Genomic DNA, 24,603 nt, shown 5'->3' with positions numbered 1-24,603 from the left:
TCTTCCTCAAAAAAGAAAAAAAACCTAAAAGCTGACACTGCCAACCCAAGTTCTGTGGACCCTCCCATCACGCGGTGGGAGAGCACGAGTTTTCCATGGCCTAATACAGAATGGATGTTAGCGATCTTTAAAAATGCTTGCCAGGGGCGGCCGCTGTGGCCGAGTGGTTAAGTTCGCACACTCCACTTCGGCGGCCCAGGGTTTCACCAGTTTGGATCCTGGACGCGGACATGGCACTGCTCATCAGGCCATGCTGAGGCGGCATCCCACATAGCAGAGCCAGAAGGATCTACAGCTAGAAATACAACTATGCACTGGGGGGCTTCAGGGTGAAGAAGAAAAGGTTAAAAAAAAAAAGAAGAAGATTGGCAGCAGATGTTGGCTCAGGGCCAATCTTTTAAAAAAAATGTTTTCCAGTCTGATTGGCCAAACAGGGCACCTCTCTGTATTCCACATTCCTTGATTGACAGCGAAGGGAGCATCCTTCCAGCATTCGTTAGCCAGTCACGTCTCCTTTGCTAGAATCGCTTTTTTATAGCCTTTGCTTATTTTTTCTTTGGGGTTGTTAATTTCTCTTACCAATTTGTAGAAATTCTTACAACGTCCTGGATATGTATGCCTTGTGTGTTGTATGTCACACGTCTTTTGGGCTCGTATCTTCATCTCTGTGGCACAGCTAGGAAGACATGAGCTGCTGCTGCGGCCCTGCATTGAGACGGGGGGACAGTTCAGACAGAAGGTGCCAGGGTGAAGAGAGTAGATGAGCAGGGGCATGGGACTCTGTCCTCAGGCCCCTCTGTGGCGAGGCAGTGATGCGGTGAGGAAAAACCACGTGGTTTGGAGACAGAAGGACTGAGGTGCATCCGTTATCGACTGTGCGACTTTGGATACACTGCTAACTTCTCTGAGGCCCAGTTTCTCTGACAAAAGTAGAAGTAATACTGTTTACTTCACATAGGATCACTGTGTGGAATAAATGAGTACATTCACCTGCAGCACTCCCTTCAGGGCCTGGCGCTGAGTCAGCGTTCGAGCAGTGAGCAGTTTATACTGTGAACCCAGTAAAATGATGCACACAGATGCCTTTGGACCGTTTTGAAGGGCCACGAACCCATAAGTTGGTGTTAAACAGGTTATTACCCATTTCTCATAATGTACTGGAAGTCTGTGAAATATTCAGTTTGGAGCCTGGAATAGTCTGAGTGTCAGGGCACCTCCCACTTTCACTGACCAGCAAATGGGGACACGGAGCCTGGATGGAAGGGAGGAGGAGATGACTACGGGGAAGGGAGAATTGCTGGACGAGCCAAGGGGAGACTTGTCGAGGGGAAGGGCAGGACTTCCCTGACCATGGCTGGAACCCGGGCGCTTCTGATGCTGGAAAACTTCATCGACGGGAAATTTTTACCTTGTGACTCCTATCTAGACTCTTATGACCCGTCTACAGGGGAGGTGTACTGCCGAGTGCCGGACAGTGGAAAGGCAGAGGTGAGTGAATTCTCTCGGCAAGGGCGGAAATGTCCTTCATTTGGTGATTTATGCCCAGTAATTTTCTAGGAGAAAAGGGGGTCGGGAAAAGGTATAGAGTTGATCAATGGCAGCAGCAGGAAGATTTTTGTTCTGGAAGGTTCACTCTGTGACTGGACGCAGAGGGCACAGGGAACTAATCTCTGGTGCCTGCACGAGGAGCAATCATTCATCAGCCACCTGACCCACGGCCGCGGGTCTCAGATGCACCTTAACAGTGTCCTGGAAGAAGTATTGTTTGTAAGAATTATCACTATTAATAAATGCTCCCTTTCTCGACCAAGAGTTGCCTAAATTTCCCGCTGTCTTCATGAACTTCTAAAAAAACGTGTATCTTCACTAGAACAAACAAAATTTAAAAACCCAGGGATTGATTTTAGATTATCCTCTGATAAAATTCATCGTGTTGTCAAAAATCTGGTAAAGTAAAACTGATGATCTGAATGACGAAACCCTAAATCCAAATCCCATGTATTTTTGGAGTGAAATTGCACACCATCCTTTTTCTTACTCAAAGTGCTTAATGGCACACACATTAAAAAAATTCTTAGTGACGTACAATTGGTTTTATTTGAGGAACTTTGTAAAATGTTGAGATACACTTGATTAGTTATCAATTATTACGCTGAGAATGAAAATACGTCAGGGTCGTGATACGTGTGGCTGATGTCTGTGTGCTCACCTAATGCCTATAGGTTTTAATTATTTCTTAAGACACAAAGAACTAGATTATTTAAAAGATAATTGTAGCCTTCATATTTAATAAGCATTATATGCAATTTTTTTAAGAACTAAGCTATTATTTCCCTGTTGTTAGTATTTTAAATCTGTCTTGCATTAAAAAAAACCTTTAGACTTGTGGATTAAAGTTTGCAAATATTGGCTAATTTGTTGGTTACACTGTAACCTGTAATTCTGTTTGCTCCGAACGACCTGGGATCGATGCGGGACAACAGCTTTGTGTGTTCCAGCCCTCCTGGTCTCAGAGGGTTTTCCAAAGTGGAGTTAACATGGCAAATAATATGCCAAATGCAGTTGAAATGTTTTCTGCAGCTAATGGCTCCTCTTTTTCCAGAGAACGGAACGAGGCACGGATGCACCTGCTGGCAGAGGAATAGGGATTCTGGATTTTCCAGCAATCCAACTTGCAAATATTCTGTCTGATCCCATAAATCCCAGGTTTTTTTCTGGCTTGAAAAATATGGTCACCATATGAACTACATGCCCAATTTCCCCAAAAATCACTTACAAAGTGTGCTAGCAGGGCTGCTGACAGCGGCTCCCCTTCATTCAGCTTTCGACATGTGCTTTGCATTCCCGAGCCCTTTAACGTGAATGGTCCCAAAATGAGCCGTTAACGACCTAAAATCAGACCCAAACTCCATCCTTATTTTACAGGTGACAGTGTGCAAACACTCTCCTCTCTGATGCTTAGGTCACCGCCCCCCCCACCCCCCCCCACACACACATTAGTGGGAGCATCTGCATCACAGTCCTGCAGCCCGCCCGGCTTCAGAGACCAGCTGCACCACCTGTTCTCCGTGGGCCTGGCTCAGAGATGGACCTCTGGGGCCTCCGTCTCCTCATCTGCAAAATGGGGACAATAGCAGCACCTAGTGCAGAGTGTTGTTCTCAAGATCAGACAGACGGATGTGTGTAAAGCTCTTGGTGTCTGTCACACAGTAAATGCTTTCTAAGTACTCGCTTTTGCTGATATTATTGCATATAGTAGATTAGTACGTATTCCATAGTAATGGACATAAGGCGTTTTAGGAAATATGACTGGACTGGATCTCAGAGCTCAGGTGTTTCAGAGACGCTGTGAGAAGGAGGCCTCCTCCCGCTGGCCGGCAGGAGGGCTTCTGCGAGGCTGCGCTAGTGGTGGTTGCCGCTGCCACACCTCCTCCCCTCCATCCTGTCTCAGGTCCACAAGGGAGACTGAGTGTGTGAGGCGAAACCACCATCTTCCAAGAAATTTGTAATTGCGATGAGAATAATTTTATTCTTCCCTTCAGCTCGGCTAAGGTGACTGTTCACATAAGGGAAACAAGGAGTGCGGATCGGATTTAGGGCGGAGCACGGAGCACGGACTCTGGGGCTTTGTTGGGTCACACGAGACTGGAAAGCTGCTGTGGCTGCTGGAGCCTTTGGAAAGGGACTCTGAGGCTGAGCCGGGGCCGTGGGGAAGGGGCTGTGAGTGGTTATAAACCGTCATCATGCAGGGAGCAGGGAGGGGAAGATGCAGGTCACAGGTTTGGCGTCTCTGGAAAAGGCACGGCTTCGACGTTGACTACGGGGAGAAAGGCCGCAGGCGACCTGAGAATTCATTCCGCGGGAACTGGCCTTGCCCTCATCTTCCCATATATTGTTTCCTTTCGGATTTAGCTCCAAAACTAGGTCCCCAGGCTGTCTGTTCAACTGCGGGTGCCCTCCTCTCCAACAGAGGCCTCTTCCATTGGGCAGAGCCAGGCAGGGGGCGGCGACCACGGTTACGCCATAGCGGGCCAGCTTGTGATCGTGGGAGGCACAAAGATCTGAGTTTGAATCCTGATTCTGCTGCTTATTAGCTGTGTGAACTCTGGCAAGGTACCTGAGCCCTTGTGCTTCAGTTCCCTCATCTGTGAAACGGGCACAGCAGTCCTCGTGTCACAGGATTTTAAAAGGGGTTTAATGAAATAATTTGTGTAAAGCGTTTAGCATGTTGCTTTATATATAAAACTTAGTCAATAAATAACTAACACGATTAGTGACTCTAAGTGGGAGTGAGAGTCTGGATGTGATTTCGAATAAAATGTTAGACTTTATCGGATCTGTCAGAACTGGTTTAAGAGCTTAGAAACTACACACCCGGACTGAGTTTCCTCTCATAGGATATTCAAAAAAATTCTATATTTGACAATGATTGAAAATGTGTATCCGATAAGTTCACATGGCTTCTTTCTGATGAAGTGCGCATTCTGGACGCCTTCATGGAAAGGGTGCATTTCTGTTTGTTTCTGTGGTATTCCTGCTTCCCCCATCACATAAACACCGCTTTGTGGGGACTCAGCTCTGGGAGCCGTGAGTGTTTGAAATTGGGCGGAAACATCGGACACGTAGGGCCCTGGGGCCTCTGGACTCATCCCGCATCTGGGGACTGTCCCCGTGTGTCCTGCAGGTCGCCGCGGCAGTGGCCGCCGCCAGAGCAGCCTTCCCTGGCTGGTCGGCCCGCAGCCCCCAGGAGCGCTCACAGGTGCTGCTGCGGCTGGCGGACCTGCTGGAACAGTCGCTGGAGGAGTTTGCGGTGGCCGAGTCCCGAGACCAAGGTGAGCAGCCACCCCCAGAGCCGCTGGCCGGTGGACAGGGTGGGACGTGACGCAGACGCCGGGCAGTCATCCCCTCAGCCCAGGTCCTCAGTGACCTCCTGCCCCTTAACTGTAATGGATGGGACTCAGGACGCTTTCCTCGTGTCCCCCTCCTGGGGCCATCGGGATCCGGCACACGTGCTTCTCATGGCAGCGGTAGAGGTGGAAAGCAGTGGCAACTGGCACATTTCTGCCTCATTCTGGTGGCCACAGCAAACCACGGCTGAGCCCAAGTTCAAGGGGCAGGGAAATAAATACACTCAAATAATTTCACCGTTTGGTGGAAAGAAGTGCAAGGATGTGTGGCAAAGGGCAGCCATGTGGGGACAGAGGGGGAACCCGGGCTGGTCACGCCATCCATCACTAATTCCAAGCAGAGAGCTTCAAAGCAGAGGCACTTGAAAAGCGGTTGGTGACACAGTCAAGGTATTTAGAAAGATGTCTGATATGTCAGTCACTGTTCCACCCCCAGCACGCTTCCCCAATTTTTGAACTCCTTCCCAGACAGCTGGGTGATGGAGTAAATGTCTGCTAATCTTTGCAATAATATCTGTTAGGAAAAACCAAGATCTTTTAGAATTACGTGCATGCTGTGAACCGTGCTGAAGTCAGGAAGCAGCCTGACTCAGAAAGCTTACGAAGAAAACACTTCCTCTGGGTGCTCCAGACGCTGCAGGGTCTCCCTGAGTCTCAGAGAGAACCGAGGAGCAGCCCAGGTCAGCTCACGGTTCTCCTCTTGTTCAATTCAGGATCTAAGACAGGCACAGGGCATGTGACGGGTGAGCGAGTGCCACACAGCATCCTGCGCCAGGGGACCCTTCGGTGGTCCCACCACATGTCCATCTCCAGGACTCCACCACATGTCGGGGGACATTTAATATACATCACATGTTTAGCAAAGTGGTTTTTTGGGACGAGCAGATGCAGCTGTCTTAATAGCCATTATTCCACCCACTTTGTAGCATGTGCAAAGCTTGGGGATTTTGACTTGAAAGAGCTGGTCTGGGTGAAGTGGTAGCATCTGGTGAATTTATATAAATTGTGCAGTTCACAAACAAAGATTATTTGGCTCAACTTTATCCCTCCTCCATCCTATAACCTCATACCGAATTATTTCATAATTTTATCAAGCCATGATCGAGGCTCTTTGTGGTCAAGGAATGCCCGTGCCAGGCTGGAAGGGACCGAGGCTGCTTCGGTGGGGGTTGGGATACGTGTGTGAGGGAAAGTGTCCGCTGTCCACGGTGAAGTGCACTGACAGAGACTCTGTTGTTGGCTTCCTACAGGGAAAACCATAACCCTGGCAAGAACCATGGACATTCCCCGGTCTGTGCAGAACTTCCGGTTCTTTGCCTCCTCCATCCTGCACCACACGTCACAGTGCACGCAGATGGACCACGCGGGCTGTCTGCACTACACCGTGAGGGAGCCTGTGGGCATCGGTAGGTGCTGTCAGTGAGAGCCTGGGCCACAAGGGTACAGAGAGATGCTTGGTCTATTCTGTAGAATTGATCCAAAGGAACAGGCCGAAGAAAAGGAAGGAGCTGATTTCTTCTGCTTTGGCTGAAATATAATTGGCCTTAAAAAATCGATTTCTAGTTTATTTTCTTTGTGTCAAATTCCCTACTTATTCCTGGGACATGGTTCTTGGGAAATCACAGGGAAAAGAGTGATGCTGAGAGTACATTCACAAACCAGGATTTTTCCCCCCCGTAATTAAAGATAAAGAGTCTATTTCCAGAGCGTGCGGGGGTTAAGAGCATGGATTTTGGATATGTGTGGGCAAGTTACATAACCTTTCTGTGCTTCAGTATTCTTCTCTGAAAAACTGGGAGAATAGTTCTATTTTATCTTTACATATTTTTACGTGAATTAAATAAATTAACAAGTGTAGGGCACTTAGAGCAGTGCAGGTGCTGGCACATAGGCCTTGACTCACTTCCCTCCGCCCCTCATGTCTGACTCCTGCCTTTGGAGGGCACACAGATGTCTGCAATGACTCACAATGTCCACCAGATGTCACTGTGTCCACTGAGGAAAAAACCCCAACCCTCCATATTTTATGAGTTACATTTTATGACAGGATAAAAGAATGTAAGATAAAAGGAAAGAAAATGGGACTTTTACAACTTTGATGATTTGAACCCTTAGGAAATGGTATTTTCAAGCCATTATGAAAAGCTCAAAGCTCCCTCTAAGAAGCCTGCTAATATATCATGCAGCAAAAATATTCTGTTATCCCTTAAAGAACAGATTTTCCAATGGGGAATTTAATCACATAAAATACGTTTACTTTCACAGCACAGGCTTGAGGGCAGAGTATAAACGGGTGAGTCCGTTTACTGATTCACGAGGTAGATTTGTTTTTGCATGCCCTGAGGTTGGAAGCTGGGCGGTTTCAGAATTTTCCATGGGGAGGCTCTAGATGTTGGCTCTGTTACCTCCCCAGCAAACCCGTCCGCTCAGGATACGAGTGAGCAGTTTCTTATTAAAGACACTCTGGCTGGCTGACATGGCTTTTACTGTCTCTGAAATGATCTGCCCTTATTTTACAAATAATTCTAAACAGCTTGAGATTTTGTGTCTCAATTCACAACACGCAAGACATAGAGACGGAGAAACCCTGAAGAATTAGTAGCTGGACAGTTTCATGATGAGGAAGGAGACGTTTAAACAAATGTACAGATCAGTCTGTAAATCTCAAAACTGATCACGTTCTGGTACCGTTGAGTGACAGGTGACCGCCCATTTGCCCTGGAACTTACATTGCTGTTGCTCATAAATATAATTGTAAGTCATCAAGAAAAGAGTCAACCATATTGACTATAGTATTTACAGGTACAGTTTCTTGTAACACAGTTTAGAATTATTTCCCTGAAGTTGGCTACAAATAAGCACAGTTTGGGGGTCTCGGAGAGTAAGCTTCAGTTTCATGGAGCACGCGGGAGTTCTCATACAGAAGCCCCGTCTGGTCAGCTGGCTGTGATGGGCACGTCACTGTTGGCGACGCTCTGTTCTCTCCTCAGCTGGTCTGATCAGTCCCTGGAATCTACCACTGTACTTGCTGACCTGGAAGATCGCTCCCGCCATCGCTGCTGGCAACACCGTGATAGCCAAGCCCAGCGAGCTGACTTCCGTGACGGCGTGGATGCTGTGCCAGCTCCTGCAGAAAGCAGGTACTCAGGCGCTAGGGCTTGGGGGACGCACAGGATTAGCTCTGGGGCTGTATGTTTTGTAGGCTTCAGCCACCTTAGAGTCACTGACATCTGACAAGCTATTTTGGAGAGAAATCTGCTCAACAGCAGACAGATTCCAGTGACATCTTTGGTTCTGTCTCCCCGGTCCTTTTTTGGGAAACCCCTTCATCCACAGGGCTCGCTCACCTGCTTCCTCTCTTCAACCCTGGCGGGGCTTCTGCAGGACAGCTCCTCCTGGGTTGGCGGGGTGGTGTCCACCTGCAGTAGAGTGAACGCCTGACATAATGCACCCACAGGCTTAACGAGCCCGGTGAGTTCAGACGCCAGCCTGCTCCAGGGTGTCTTCAATTGTCACTTAAGTCCTAGGGTTGAACCACAAGCTAATCTTTATGAAAATAAGAACATCACTCGGTACTTCTCTGTTTTGGATAGCTATGGAATACTTGATAGGAATAGCCCATTTTCAAGAGGTTTGAATACACATCCCAGTTTCCCCTGCATTTGGAGCCACTCCTGGGACCCTGATACAACACGACGCTTGTCCTCTTTCTGCTAACCGTTTAGTGGCCACCTGCAGGCTGCGATCCTGCTTTAGTTCTCGGATGTTCAGCTTGACGCCGCCCCAGAGCTGTAAGGGAACAGGCGGGAGGCCCTAGCTTGTAACCCGCGAGAAAGCCCCTTGCGGTCGGGTCCCCCACTGGTGGCTCCGCACGGCCTGGGAGTGGCGGTGGCTGGCGGGACAGGCTGTCTTCATGGCCCTGGAGTCTCTGTGGTGCTCGCCTCCTTCAGGCCCAGGGCGACCGTGCCACTGGGCTCGCGCAGACCTGCAGGGCGGCGGCCTGGGAGTCTGTCTCGCTCCTGGATTCCTCTCGTCTCTGAGCAAAAACGTCGGCGCGAGCTTCCGGGAAAGCTAAACCAGTTCTTGCACCAGGATTTAGACACAGGGGAAACCAGGCCTGTTTAGGGAAGAACAGTGGGCCTCGTGGCCCTCGTGTAGCTGCCCATTTCCCTCGAATCCTACAGAGGAACGAGGCCTCCAGCCTAGGGCTTCGCGACGACGCCTGCGGATGTCCTGGGCCTCTGCGGGTGTGTGATGTGATGTGCTGCGTCTCTCCTCTCCCCGCATGTCATCCCTCCTCTACAAGAGGGACCGCGTTTAATCCCGTTCTTGGCAAAACTGAATCTCTAGTGTCTGCGAAGTTCTGAGGCATTTCTGTCCTGCCTGGTGATTGCAGGTGCTCCGGAGTGGGCTAGAATTGGGGCCCACGCTCTGCTTTGATCCTGTGTTGGGGAGGACGCAGGCGGAGGTGGGGAGAGCGCAGCTGGAGGAGCGGAGGGCGCAGGCAGAGGTGAGGAGGGCGCAGCTGGAGGAGCGGAGGGCGCAGGCAGAGGTGAGGAGGGCGCAGCTGGAGGAGCGGAGGACGCAGGCGGAGGTGGGGAGAGCGCAGCTGGAGGAGCGGAGGACGCAGGCGGAGGTGGGGAGAGTGCAGCTGGAGGAGCGGAGGGCGCAGGCAGAGGTGAGGAGGGCGCAGGTGGCAGAGAGGAGAGTGACAAAGAGCTGTGGTCCAGAGACCATTCTCTTCCCCAAATCAACCGCATCTTGACCTATGATGCTTCCTCTTTCCTCCACTCTCTCCTTTCATACACCCCAGAGCCTGGTCTGCATGAGAGCGTGACGTTTTCCTTTATTTGCACAGTGTTGGCCTTATTTCTTGTGAACGAATAAGCTCATTGTACCCAGACGGTCCTTTCCCCCTTCCCTCCCTAGGCCGGCTTTGCCAAACTTTCCTCCTCTGACAGACACTGAGAGTGTTGTGCTCAAATTGCACCTGTCTCCAGCTCTCAGCTTCTCCGCTGGGGTTGGGAGGAGGCATGGATCACGTCCCTGTTATCCTGCTGCAGAGAAGCCTCTGTAAGAGGAACTTAGTGTAAGGAAAAGAGCTCGAACAACCCGCTGACACGCTCGGGACCTTTGAAGAGCCAGCTCCTCCATCCTGAGTGTTCAAACAGACTTGACAAACGACCTTTCTCCGAAATAAAGTCATTTAAAAAAGTGCACAGTGAATACCTCTTTGGGAGTTCTAGAATATTCGCTTGCTTCTTGGAGGCACCAGATGTTTGCGCTCATTCCTGGAATGTCCCCTGATGGCAATTTTCGGGCCCTTCCTATTAGTTTGTGCTCTGCTCTGTTTAAGGTTAAAATTCTTCTTGAAGGGTAGAGGGCAGATGTCTCTAGAAGAGTTTCACTAATGTCTGGATCAATGGCAAATGGTGCTGAGAAATCATGGCCGGTAGACAGCTCGTAGCGTATTAACATTGGCGCTTGAGGAAACGCAATCACAGCATTCACGCGGCTGTGTTATGAGACGCCGCCAGCTGCTGAGAGGAGCTCATTTTCCGTGTTCATACATACGCGGTGTTTCTACGTTTTCCTGTCCCCGACCCCCATCAAATATTGGGAAGATATCTACATCTCTGGTCTTCGATGGAGAAGCAGGGCCCCATCCGGCTAATGGGGGAAACGTGACCTTGTTTTCCTCCCATCGACCTCTCGGGGGGCCTCTCCCCCAGCCTCTTCTGTGCCCCAACCCAAGACCCAGCTGCTCTCACAGGGAGCCTGGGCCGGGGCCTGCCCTCCTGTGGCCGGGACCTGTGGTCCAGGACTGCCCTGAGCTGGATTGTAGCAAATGTGCATGTTGAGTGTAGAGGGGGCCACTGGAGGTGAGCTCTGCCAGATGCCATCATGAGTCATTCCCCTTCCTACCTGTCTCCAGAGGCTCACCTGAAGGGGGCCTCGGTTGTCCCCTCAAGGGACCAGGCTAAGGCTCTGGCTCCGGGGGAAGATGTTCCGGAGGATAATGGATCTTCAGTGTGAAATTATTATTTATACTTTAAAAGTGTAATCTTGAAGAGAGGCTCTTAATCCAAGACAGTGTTTGTACTGAGGAGAGAATGTGACCTGGAATAAAGGACAGACGCCAGGAGCGGAGAAGTAGTTCAAAGACCTTGCAGCCTGCAGGATTCCCGCCCCCACTGTCCTTCGAGCCTGAGGAAACAGAGCGGAATAACTCAGCTGCCTCCGGGCAAACCCGAGAGCGTCCCGGACGCAACAAACTGCACGTGGATCTTCTCTCCAGAACCATTTCTGACTTGGATAATGCACATTAAGCGTTCATTCACTCATTTACTTAACCGTTGTTTATTAACCTGCTATGACCAGTTTTGCCGCTTACTGGTTTTTATTTAACCTCACTGGGCTCGGGCTTCTCATCGGTGAAGCGAGGATAATAATACTGTTGAGAGATCTGAAGAATGTGAACCACTTAGGACAATGACGGGATCACAGCAAGCACTCAACAACTGTGAGCAAACGGGGCCGTGGCACAGGCGATACAATGGAGAACAAAACCTGGACACCATTTCTGCCTCCATCGGTGTATCTCCCAGTGGTCACAGGCAATAAACAAGCAAATCCATAAAACACATAAATAAACACGTGCAGATACAGGGCAATAGGGTCTTGTGATGGGAAAGCCTGGGGCACATATTTTGGGGTGTCCTGTGTACTTTAAGTCAGTCCTAGGGTGTGATGGTGCGTCCATATCATGGGGGGCAGGACCTCAGACTCAAAACTCCCCTCCCGGGGGTGCCCTCCCTCACTCCCTGGGCTGGCATAGCCAGTCTCTTCTCTGGCTTCTGCAACATTTATGCTGCCCTCTACAGAGCACTGTCATGCTGAATTGTGCCTCCTGGATGCCAACCCTGAGCAGGGCTCTCCTTCCCACTGGGCTTGACCTGCTTGAGGATGTTTCTGCATCCCCAGCCCCTGAGGCCTAGTCAATATTATGGAGTGAATTATCTAGAATGTTCTACCCCCCATTTCTTCAGGGAAAAGCCCCCTGAGAAATCCCACCTCTGGTGTACACTAGCAGAGATGACACTGTTTTATCTGCTTTGTTAGTAAAGGAGAGGCAGCCGTAAAAGTTCATTCGCACCCCCATTCAAGCCATTGGACCTTCAAGGAGAATCTCCCCGTAACATGAAGTCCTCAACTCCCGGAGGAGGCTTACTGTAACTGCCACTGTTTCCCTCCAGGTGTTCCCCCAGGTGTGGTCAATATTGTGTTTGGAACCGGGCCCAGGGTGGGCGAGGCCCTGGTGTCGCATCCGGAGGTGCCTGTCATCTCCTTCACTGGGAGCCAGCCCACGGCCGAGCGCATCACACAGCTGAGTGCCCCCCACTGCAAGAAGCTCTCCCTGGAGCTGGGGGGCAAGAACCCTGCCATCATCTTTGAGGATGCCAACCTGGAGGAGTGTGTTCCAACAACCGTCAGGTCCAGCTTTGCCAACCAGGTATGTCCTTGGGGGCTTTTGTTTGCTTTTTTAACTCCATGGTCCTGTCAGGCTGGATCTGCTTCATTACAGTGCAAAGCTCTGGGTGAGAAGGTCAATGCGGGGCTGTTTCAGGGAAAGGAGAATCGTTGCACTGTGCTATTCCACCGACTGTCTGCTCAATATCAGGGTCAGTCGGTGGCCTTGGAGGGTCACAGCTTCTGTTCGGCAAGCTTGTCTTCTTTTCTGAGTTACACAACTTTTATCAAATACCAGCCATGGACAATGTGATCCAGCTTTTGCTTCTCCAAGCTTCTCCCTCCCTTTATTCATAGAGTTGCCCTCAGTCTCTTCTTGCTGCCTAAATGTCCTGTCTCCAGCGAACCTTACTCTCCCTGCGAAGTATCCAAATGTACTTACGCGCTTAGAAAAGTGCCGGAACCAGTCCAGAGCAGGCTGCCCAGCTTGCAGTGATGGAAGAGCTTAGGGCAACTTTGCATCTCCTGAAGCTGTGCAACAGATGTGTTTCTGGGGCCCAGAGTTTTCATCAGACTCTTGAAGGCCGCAGCCCCAAAGGATTAAGGATCCTGGGTCAGATACACTAAGCCATAGTCTCTGTGAAGATGGCAGCTGCGCCCGCTTTTGCACAGTGCCTAGGATCATAGCTTGTCTCCAAAAGGTATGCTTTTAAAAAACTTTAGCACAGAACAAAGACTGAAGCCAAAGAGTGAGAACTTCCACAGGAGGCAAAAGGAGTGGAATGAGAGAGATCTTTATTTCCCTAACTTGGATAAGTTGCATAAGCTTTTGAACTTTTATTTCTCTACCTGTAAAATCACGGAGGCAATGATAATGCCCTCCAATAGGATTTTTGAGAGTGTAGAATGAAAAACACTCTTTATAATAATTCTTTTCATGATTCTAATTGTAATTATTTTTCTCACCATAATTTCTAGGGAAAGTGGCTTAGAAATATACGAAGTTTCTGGATCAATAGACTTAAGGCAATTTTATGGAACAAGTAATTTAATCGTTAAAAATAAATATCAAAATGAACAATTAAATCAAGTGTTTTGATGGCTTAGTGATGACAAGAGAGGGACAAACTGGACTGGGAAACTGAGATGAGAGGACGTTAGTTGAACTCTTCGTATGGAAGTGAACGGATTCCGAGCGTGAGGATGGGCTGTGAGCTTCCTGACGACCAGAACCGTGCAAGGGTCTGCGATCGCCCAGAGAGCCTCCCGCCTGGGCTGTTTAAAGACACCAGCGGCAAAGAGGACCTAAACCTCACTGACTGGCTAACCCAAGACCACAAGTGAATTTTAGGCAAAATAACCAAGTAGCTGACTTCTTTTTATGTTGCTAAGTGCGATGTAGTGCATGCTGCTTCCTTCATTGACCATCACTGGCTTTTCAGGGGATCTCTGTGGTACCTGGTCTCCTTGGGCTCAGAGCACTCTCACACTTAGAGATGCTGTGCGACATGGAAGAAATGAAGGTGGACTTCAGCATCTCACAGACCGAGGTTGACACTTGCTGTGCTGTGTGGCCTTGGGTTTGTATTTACTCAAAACCCCATGTCCTGACAGTAAACTGGGAAAACTAATACACCACAGAATTATTACGAGGACAGCACGCTGGATGGTGCCTGGCGTACAGCAGGCACTCAGTAAATGACATTGTCCTTTTCTCATTTCCTCTTAGCCATCCTCCTGGAGATCCTGGTTTGCCTTCCCGGCACTGAGTAACCAGGAGGCTCAGTAAAGTCCTCCAGTCTCTTTACCAAGACTTCCCTCCCCACGTGGCACAGGGCACTCGTGGGTTCAGAGACGTTCCAAGCCACACGTGCAGATGGTTCTGACGGTGCTCCTGGGTTGCAGAAAGAATTCGTTATTTCAAAACATTGACTGTTTAATTTGGACAATGACCTTTGTCCAAATATCAAAATAACTAGAAGCATTCTGTTTCTTAGGCTTGGAAGACCAAATATAAATGTGATGAAAACATTTATTTCTGCATATATGTACTTACCACATTTACGTAATGCTTTGACATGTCTGGAACGTGGTTTCTAAACTATTACAGGCCATATTTGCATGATAATAAGGATGAGTTTCCCTCAGGAGCCTGTTAGCTCCTCTCTCTGGAGCCAGGGTCTCTGTCTGGTTGTCTATTAGCCTCTGAATCTTAGCCTCTGCGTTCCTCTCCCTGTCCTTTCCCTGCGATACCGCTCCCCTCCCTGCCCCGTGTTTGCCTTTCCAGGGAAGAGCTACGATGTGCTCTGAGGCTCAGGTTAAAAGTCCGGGACGCATCCTTGTTCTTCTCTTCCTGAAGCCCCTCTACTCCATCAGGTCCTGTTGGTTCCATCCTTAAAATGTACCCTGAGTCCTGTCACTTCTCTGGGGCATCCATGCCAGTGTCCTGACACTTCCAGGGGCCCACCGCCCTTTAAAGTTCTGTCAGCATCAGTGGACTCCATCTCTCTCATCTCCAGCTGCCACCCTGGTCCAGGCTGCCTCCACTTATCTGGACTTCCAGAATGCTCTCTGAAGTCGCCCTGCTCCCATCTCATTCCCTTCCATTCTGTTCTCCACACAGCTGCCAGGACAATCGTTTAAACATGTAAACCCCATCGCATCATTCTGATGCTAAAGCCTTCCATGGTCTTTTCATGACACTGAGTAAAATGCACGCTCCTCGTGAGCCTGTGAGACTCTGCGTGCTGCTGCCTTGCCCCCTGCCTCCTCCCCGTCTCCTTCCCCCTCTCCCACCTCAGCCCCACTTGCCTTCTTGCCTCCCCAGCACACTCCAAGCTCCTTCCTGCAGCTGGGCCTCTGCACTTACTGCTGAGAGTTCCCTCCTCTAGCTTCGCTTATCCAGCCCCTTCACGTCAATCAAGTGTGGGTTCAAATGCACCCTCTTCACATGCCTTCCAGGGCTCCCTTTAACAAAAGGCAGTAAAAGCTGCCTCTCCATTTGTTTCTCTTCCCATCCTCTGCTTAATTTCCTAGTATTGCTTCGGTCATGACCTGAAGTTATATTATACACCGAATTTATTTACTTGTACTATTTATTGTCTATATTCCTCACAAGACTGTGTGTTCCATATGGTGGGGGGTTGTCTTGTTTACCACGTCTCCACTGCCTGGACCAGTACCCAGGACATGGCAGGTGCTCGAAATGCGAGGTGACCTCTCCGTGAAGGAGCGTGTCCTCCAGTCTTGTCATCGTACTCACGTGTCATTCTTGGCAGGGTGAAATCTGCCTCTGTACCAGCAGGATCTTCGTCCAGAAGAGCATCTACAGTGAATTTTTAAAGAAGTTTGTAGAAGCTACCAGAATGTGGAAGGTTGGCAGTCCCGCTGATCCATCGGCCAGCATGGGAGCTCTCATCAGTAAAGCTCATTTGGAGAAAGTAAGTCCATCTCTGCAACGTAAGTTACAGAAAGAGCTCTGATTGGGAGAGAGGCTCAGTGAAGGCACAGCACATCTGGGCTTCGAAACGTTGTTAATTACCACCACCCTATTTTTGAAAACATTATGACCTGTGGGGAATTGTCTCTGGATACAGAGTCTAAAAATGCTAGATATGAGCATACAAACGTCGTCCAGGTTAAAGTAGCATCTACAGAAATGGATGAACTTGGGAGGTCAACATGGAGGTACCACCAGGAGAGCAGGGAAGGCAAATTCCAAAGCATAAAGGTCCGTTAATAAGAACGATGTGGACTAAGGGTGGCAGGACTTTCCGCAGGTAAATGTTCCCAGTGGAAGGGGTCCTGCCTCTGGCTTACAGCAGATGGGACTCCAGAAGTGCCTGCATGCGCCATCCAAATTTTGTGGTCCTTGATGGGGTGACTAGTGGTGGCCTACATGGGACAGACCATTGTCAGCCTCCGAGTGGTTTATGAAATTTACGTCTTTAAGGTCATTTTAATTTATTATCTGATGTGACTTCCAAAATAAGTCATAGACTTTTGGAGCTAGAAGGACCTTGTTTTCAGCTGTGGTAACTAAGGCCTGCCAAGGGAAATGCGCCCCCCTCAGTTAGCCCGTGAGGGACAGAGCCTTCACAAGTTTGGAGAAATCGCTGACATTCATAGATTTGGCAGATTTACTAAATTTTAACTTTGATCTTCAAATATTGTGAAGCAGAGATGCTCAAGCGACACTTGATGGTCTCATCTTACTTCTTCTGGTTTCTCAGTGAAGTAGGAAGCAGGGTGAGCAGGGGGGGAGGTGTTGAAGGTTTCAGGAGGGAAGAGAATGCTGGAAATGGTCTCGCAGGAGATCAGGAGAGAGAATGGCCCCGGAGGTCAGCTCCCGGGATTCCCTGGACTCTGAGGTCATTTACTTACTGCGGGGCTGGCCAGCATGGCTGTGTTATTATCCAGTCAAATTCACCTGCAGGGTTGCAGGCACAGAGGCAGCAGTCCCCAGAGTGCCCCTGGGGACCCACAGTTGAGGATGTTCCCACCCTCATGGAGAAAGAAGTCACCTGATCCAGGAGCTTCCCTTGTCCTCTCTTTTGTCCGGCTGTTCTGGACACCAGGGCTCCAGGCCTACCCACCCAGACATGCAAATAGCAGGTGAAAACAACTTCAGCTCGTTCCCGAAGGTTTCCTGTGGAGTGAAAGCCAGCCCCCCAGAAGCATCTTCCAGCGGGCCGGGCTATGGCGCAGTCTGAGGTCCCCTCCGCAGGGCGCCACTCCCCTGAGACCCAAAGTTCTCTCTGTATCACTCAGCAGAGAAACTACTTTGGTATCGTAGGCCATAATGACCACTAACTTTACCCCAGGAGGGGAGATCTATCAGTGAAGCAAATAAAAGTATTTGGCTTTTCTGCATCAGTTGAACAATCTGTAGCCCCGTGCACACCTGCATACGCACACACAAGCTGTATTTTGTGTGTGTGAGAATGGATGCCACCCATTGAGACCGTCCCCTGGTACCCTGTCCCCTGGTACCCCGTCCCCTGGTACCCCGTCCCCTGGTACCCTGTCCCCTCCCCTCCTTCGTTCCACTGCTGCACACTGGCTTCCCTCTTCTTCCTCGAAAACAGCAGCCCACTCCTTCTTCTCAGTCTCTGTGCTTGCTGCCCACACCCACCCCCCACCCAAAGGCTCTTCCTTCAGACACTTGCGTGGCCGAGGTCAGATGTCGCTGTCTGAAGGAGGGCTGTCCTCCTTACCCTATTTAAAATCACAGCCCCAGACCCTCCTCTAGCTCTTGGCTGCTTCATTTTCCTCCATCTGACATAGAATACGTATTGTTTATTCCTTGACTGGCTATCTTCCCTTGACTAGAATGTCAGCTTTATTCACTGCTGGGTCCTTAGATCCTAGAAAAGTGCCCAGAACAGAGCAGGTGAGGTGTCTGCCGGGCCGGTGGTGGGGTCAACGCTCCATCACGTGCTCCACTTGCAGCATGACCCCCGAACTGGAGGTGTCCACTTTCCCTGAACTTTGAGCTTGAGCAGGGAGCATCTCGATCACTGACCACTGAGTCATCGCAGCGATAAAGGGACTGTGGACACATACAAGCCTTTCAGATTTTGCTTAAGATTCTCCTCTAACTCACTGTCTTTTCATTGTTTTTTCTTGGCTGATGTCACAGGAGGCTTAGGTAGTGAATTCTTCTTTGTTAAAAATCTTTGGCTAGGGGCTGGCCCGGTGGCATAGCGGTTAAGTTTGCACGTTCCACTTCTTGGCAGCCTGGGGTTCGTCGGTTCAGATCCCGGGTGTGGACATGGCACCGCTTGGCAAAAGCCATACTGTGGCAGGGGTCCCACATATAAAGCAGAGGAAGATGGGCATGGATGTTAGCTCAGGGCCATTCTTCCTCAGCAAAAAGAGGAGGATTGGCAGTAGTTAGTTCAGGGCTAATCTTCCTCAAAAAAAAAAAAAAATCTTTGGCTAAATATGGGTGTTCAGTACCTCAAAATCATACAAATCCAACTTTTTAATTGCCAACAAAGAATTTCAAAAAATATGCTCACATTATGAAAATTCATTTGAGATTTTTACAGCATTACTATAAATACGCATGTGGAGCAGTTTCTGCAGGTCCACATTTTCCCAATGTTCTTGCTTTCTCAAGAACCAACTTATAAAAAGGTACCAAAATTTTTCAATTATAATACATTTTAGTTCAAAACGTCTTATTCACCTTGCACTCGGCTTCCCTCCAAATTATCAAACTTGTGTTTCATTTTTGTTTTTGGTGATTCCCAGTAGTTTTAATTATTCCTAAAATGAGCAGAGAATTTAGTTGGTTGCCATATCAGAATATATCAATGTAAGATGGCCAAATTTTTCTCTTGAGTAAAATATACAGCCTAAACTTTGCATCTTTGAATAATTCCATGGAGAAGACCCAAATTACCTCCTTTTCAGTAGGTTGGTGGCTGGAGTCCAAGGACACTGGTCCCCAGGCAGGCAGGGGGCGTCCTGGTGGATCCCAGGGGCTGACCTGCTGCAGACTGAGAATGTGTGGGAGGCAGGTGGGCGCCCAGGCCTCCTTGAGCATGTGCGTGCGCTCCCAGCACCTGCATACAGGCAGGAGGAACGCCCCACCTGAAGGTTCTGGGTGGTCCCACCTCCAGGCCTGACTCCTTCTGCCAAAACTCAGCTCCCCATGTGGGTTTCACCGAGTGAGCAAGTCCTCATCTGAGTCCAGACTAAGATACGTAGGGGAGCCTGGTGTCCTCCTCACTCCCTCGTCTTGGCTGTGTCCAAGCTCTGCACCCAGGGAAGGAGCGACCTAGAGTGCTGTGCTGGGCTTGACCTCAGCACCTCCCAGGGAGATTTCCGTGTCAGAGCTCCTGTCCCTTCTACCTCCCAAAGTAACAAATTTGCCTCAACTTAGCACTGACATCACCCCATCTTTTAGACTATATCTTTACCACCCCATCTTTTCCTAGGGAAAGTGGAAATGAGAGAAGCTATCCTTTCCCACTATTTCTAGCATTGTAGCTGCAGGAGCTGTGGACAAAAGCCACGATTCCTAATAGATCAAAACCACAGAGGATACTTGATTTTTTTTAAGACTTGAAACACTGGCAAGGTTTCAGGCACGGTGTCAGCCTCTCTCTAACATCTCAGTTCCAAAATGCCATCTTCTACCAAACAAATTATGCCCCCAAAACAAGCATCTATTTAACATGTTGGTTGTGTTATCTTAATATCATTTCAACGCAGCAGACTTAGCTGCCACAGGTGACTCTGAAATGACGAAACTTACGGTTGTCAATTTTTTCTGAACACATCTAAACATCAGCACATATTTAATATCTTTCAAACAGAAGTTTTCAAAGCTCCCATATTTTTACCATTGTACATTTTCTATCTCAAATATTTTTTTTAAAAAAATAAACTTTCTATTTTGGAATAACAAGATTTATAGAAAAATCTTCGCGATAAGGCAGAGAGTTTCTATACCCACTCACTGGTCCGCCTTTTTGTTAACATCTTCCATTCCCACACGGCCATTGTCCACACTAAGAAACCAGCACGAGCTCGTGACTATTAACAACTGTGGAATTTTCAGTCAGCTTATCTGGATTTTCTATTTGATGCTGAGAGAAAACCATTTTTCAGCCACTTTCCTTATTAAAATGAAATACAGCTAATTACTTTGCCCTCATCCCAGAAAGCTCCGAGAGCCTACTGCTTCTAAGGGGAGAGATTTTGTGTACAGGGTTAAAAACTTAAAAATAGTTTTTTTTATCATTGGCCAATTTATTTTACTTTTATTTTTCCAGGGAAGAGCAATAAAGACGGTATTTCCATTACCCCATTGCATAGGAAGCTGTGGGGTTTCCCTTGCTTTGTGGTCCTATATGCTGGATCCCTCCCAGCTCTGCTCGCATTTCCTCCCCCACGGAAAGCCGCAGAACCATCCTGCTGAGGCTCGGAGGGTGCCTGGACATCTGCCGCCCTCGCTGCTCCACCCAGAGCACGTGCACCCAGAGGGGGGCCTCCCCCTCTCAGTCTCCACCCGGGAGGACCCCCGTCGGGGACTTCCAGCTCAGTTGCTGTGAGGAAGCCCTTGGAGCGAGAGCAAATGGGAGCAGCTAGGGCAGTGTGGCCTTTTCAGAGTGTGACCTTTCTAGGTCCAGTGCGCCAAACCATCTGGGATCAAGGAGGCAGTGGACACGCTCTGCTGGCGGCCACCTCTCCTCATATCTCACTAGAAAGCTCTGTGGCTGCCCACCAAGGAAGGTCTGGATGCCGTCTTTGCGTTCCGCTCTCCTCTTCTGCGGTGTCTACGTCTTCTCCGAGCCAAATGGAGTCTTTGTGTCCATCTTACTTCTGTGTGATTGTCACAACAGATGGCGAGGCAGTGACAGGAGAATCCAACTAGAACAGGTACAGGTTGTTTTGTAGTGGCAGAGGGCTCAGGAGCAGGTGGAGATACAGCATGCTCCCAAGGGGACGTGGGACTTCCAGGTTTGAGTGACTGTGGGGGACGCACAGTAAACTGAGGTGATTCTGTCCTCGAGGAATGAAGGGCGGGCTCCCCTGCTTAGTTCACAGGGTGCTTTTCTCTTTCTTTTTACTCTCCCGAATCCTTCCCCACTTGGCTGTCTGGAGAATCTGGCTACATGCCGACCTTCCCCCAAATCGCGGAATACAGAGAGAATTCTCGTGTGTACACAGAGGCTGGGAAGCACAGAGGAAGTTCCTGGGCACCGCTTCTAATAGGGCCGGGCTTCAGGCCCACAGAAGGTCCCCTTTCCCAGTTTCCTATGCTCTTGTGTCAGGTAAACCCTACCTGCCCCTGACATGCAGACTGGGGGTCTCTGACGTCCCCCGCTCGTAAGTGTCAGATCAGGCATTACATGTCATCACCTTCACTGCCAGCAGATGATGCCCGGAGACTTACTATGTACCAGGTGCTATGCTAAATATTTTTCATGTATTATTTTATTTAATCATATGAATAAGTGGCAGTGTTCATCCTACTTTCAGATGAGGAAACTGAGGCACAGAGCATTGACAATCCCTCAGCTGCTAAGTGGAGGAACTGAGGTGGGCTCCCTGGCCCTCCCTTCTAACCTCTACGGCCTGATTTCACAGGCAGAGGTACTGAGTACTAACTACCCTCTGCTCTCTCCTCTCGAAAAAGTTTCATAGTAATAACTCATTATATTTGATAGCATATTACCAGTCACAAGGTTGGCCTTTTTTCACATTTTGTTGATAACCTCAGTTTCTGAGCTGCTGGCGTAGATGTCCTTCTATCATCTAGAGATACTTTCTCTAGAAAATAAATTCAGTTGGTGTGAGTCACCTCATACATGGAATATTTGGTAAGTTCCCAGTTTGAATACCGACATTTCCTTTCGTATTTTATTACCCCAAAGGCATCTAAGGCAGGGTCACGTGGTTCTGTTTAGATGTGACAGTCTGAGCCAGAGCACTCGAGCACTGCTGGGGTCACTGACAGATCTGGTGCTGTGCCCACCAGGGGCCTCCGGAAACCTCTGCCTTCACGTCCCCTGCTCATAGGGGACGCCACCTTTGGCATCTTCTGATTAATCTGGGAGGGTCACTTCCAAAAGAGGAGGAGAGTAGGGGAAAGAGAAGTCCAGAGCTGTTACAGTTTCTACCCACAAACTGGACTAGGCTTTTGCAGGAAGCTTTGAGGTCACCGTGCGAGTCGGGGGAAGAGGTGGAACGAAGGGACTGTAGAGCCGTGCCAAATGCTCTATTTGTAAAAAGTCTTTGACTTCATGGCTTATTAAGTGCTCTACAAACTGAAGCAAAATTAAGAATAAAACAACGTTACCTTTCATTTTTACATGGCAGACATATAGCTCCACATTGAATACACTTCTGCAACGGAGTCCTGGTCTAGTGCTGGGGCAGATGCTCAGATAGATAAAGTGGGGATGCAAAACATTGTTTCAAGATTTACCCTGCCTCTGATGTGCGCCTTGACTGCTGTTCTAAACTTCCCATTTTTGAGATGACTTTTCTACTTCTCCTATGCTTATAATACGCCTCAGGGCCAGAAGAATGTATCATTGTGACTTCAACAACATTTCCATATAAAAATGTGTATATCGTTGTTATAATGAGTCATTTCTAGGACCGTTATTAATAAACATCTGTTGTTATCTGTAAGTCACTGAGCTAACTTATTATATAATTTATTTCCCGTTATAGTTAGCTACCCTATATTACCTAGAAATATTTTCAGATTATAATCAGTAATGAGACTAGAAATTAGAAACTATTTGTTCTGGAAGCCTGGCTAGTGAAGGGCATCCTGGCCTTTAATTAAATCTTATACACCGTTCAATTTCTCATTTTCTCCCATGTACATAGTCCCCTCAAAAGTGAGAAAATATTCTTTCTTGTATTTAAACCCTGACTACGGCTGAGTGTGAGTTCTAGCTTTCCTGTTGATTAGTTCCATGGACCCTTTACCCTTCCTGGGGAACAATTAAGTCATCAGCAAATAGAGTATAACACAGAGCTAGTAGTGTTTTGAGAGAATGAAGTGAGAATGTATGAGAAACCCTATCCAAGTGTCTGGGATTTAGACATTAAATAAACCATGGATGAAGGCTGAATGCCCGAGTGATGGTCAGAGCCCTCCGCCCTCAGGCTCAGGAGCTGAGCGATCAGATAACCAACCTGAGATTTCTTAGTAAGGACCTTCTACATTTTGCTTAGATGATTGAAAAACATTGAATTTTCTGCTGCTTTGTGTGAAGCCAAATGGTAAGACGTTGCTAATCGTGGCTTTTATCCTCCCAGGTCAGAAGATACGTCAAGATAGCCCGTGCTGAAGGGGCCCGGATTCTGTGTGGTGAGGGCGTGGACCGGCTGAGTCTTCCCCCTGGGAACCGGGCGGGCTACTTCATGCTTCCCACAGTGATAACAGACATCAAGGATGAGTCCCGCTGCATGAAGGAAGAGATATTTGGTCCAGTGACGTGTGTCGTCCCCTTTGATAGCGAAGAGGAAGTGGTTAAAAGAGCCAACAGTGTTCAGTATGGGCTGGCTGCGACCGTGTGGTCAAGCAATGTGGGGCGTGTCCACCGGGTGGCCAAGAAGTTGCAGTCCGGCTTGGTTTGGACCAACTGCTGGCTCATCAGAGAGCTGAACCTCCCTTTCGGGGGGATGAAGAGTTCTGGGGTAGGTAGAGAAGGAGCCAAAGACTCTTATGAATTCTTCACTGAAAGCAAAACCATCACCATTAAACACTGACCTCGGCCGGTAGAGAAGCTATTGCAGTCAATGCCTGGTTGCAGAGAATCAGTTGTCCAAAGTGGTGAATGGAAATGCTGGCCTAAATTCCAGCCATGTCTTGACTCAGCAGAATGTTATTTCTAGTTTACCTCAGTAGTTAGTATTTTTACCCACTGGGATGAGGAGATGCTGTCTATCTTCAATGTTGAGTCGAAGAAGAGAAAACGTCTGACTAGGAAGTCATGAAAGGGAAGCCAAATAATTGTTAGGCTCCTCCTAGGTTGTGTCTTCACAGCATTTTTTTCATCATGTTTATTGAACTCTTCAGAATTCACAGATAATCAGAATTTTTTCATTTGCAAGTATATATATATATATATAAAATCTACAAAGCCAAAGAGAAACAAATCAGTGTAATTTCCTACCTTGGGGAGGCTGTTGAGATGGTCTCCTCATCCATCAGCCATTGGTGGCTAACTGGTAATTGACTACACCTCATTATGTAAGGGGGCCATGAATGTTGATCATAAACATAATACAGAGTTTGTCAGAGAAGTCACATGTCATAGGTCCTGCTAAATATATCTATGCAAGGACAAAAAATAAAATAAAATAACTACTACTTTTGGAGGAAACTTGGAACAAGAAGAGGAAATAGTTCAATCCTTTCCTACTGTGGAGTCTAATCAATTCCAATTCTTAGTGTACGTATCTCATGAGACTTACAACTTACTAATCTTAAAAGAATAAATGTTAAGCAATTTCAGTGACCGGCTTCCATACCCGTTCTTCTTGAGTTGCCCTTTATTCCTCCTTATCCCCAACCTCTTGGGAGTATGGACTTTATACAAAGTAAGAAATGTATTCTTAGCATCTTTTTTTCTGGATCTCTCAATGATCAGAGGAGGAGACTGAGGTTTACAGAGAGTGAGTAGCATGCTCAAGGTCACACCATTGGTATGGCCAGAGGTAGGGTTTGAGCCCAGATCCCAAAGCC

The 24,603-nt window shown here is 48.4% G+C and overlaps 1 protein-coding gene across 1 annotated transcript; it reads left to right on the top strand.

Moving 5' to 3' along the window:
* Window positions 1-247: 247 nt before the first annotated feature.
* Window positions 248-24,372, top strand: ALDH8A1 (aldehyde dehydrogenase 8 family member A1). The gene is made up of 7 exons (XM_001504382.5): window positions 248-1,488; window positions 4,685-4,832; window positions 6,158-6,313; window positions 7,898-8,047; window positions 12,164-12,420; window positions 15,656-15,817; window positions 23,172-24,372. The coding sequence occupies exons 1-7, from the start codon at window positions 1,351-1,353 to the stop codon at window positions 23,622-23,624; spliced, it is 1,464 nt and encodes a 487-aa protein (XP_001504432.2). The 5' UTR covers window positions 248-1,350; the 3' UTR covers window positions 23,625-24,372.
* Window positions 24,373-24,603: the final 231 nt, after the last annotated feature.

Source organism: Equus caballus, chromosome 10, assembly GCF_041296265.1.
Source record: "Equus caballus isolate H_3958 breed thoroughbred chromosome 10, TB-T2T, whole genome shotgun sequence".
Taxonomy (NCBI): Eukaryota; Metazoa; Chordata; class Mammalia; order Perissodactyla; family Equidae; genus Equus; species Equus caballus.
This window is presented reverse-complemented; position numbering and strand designations above follow the sequence as displayed.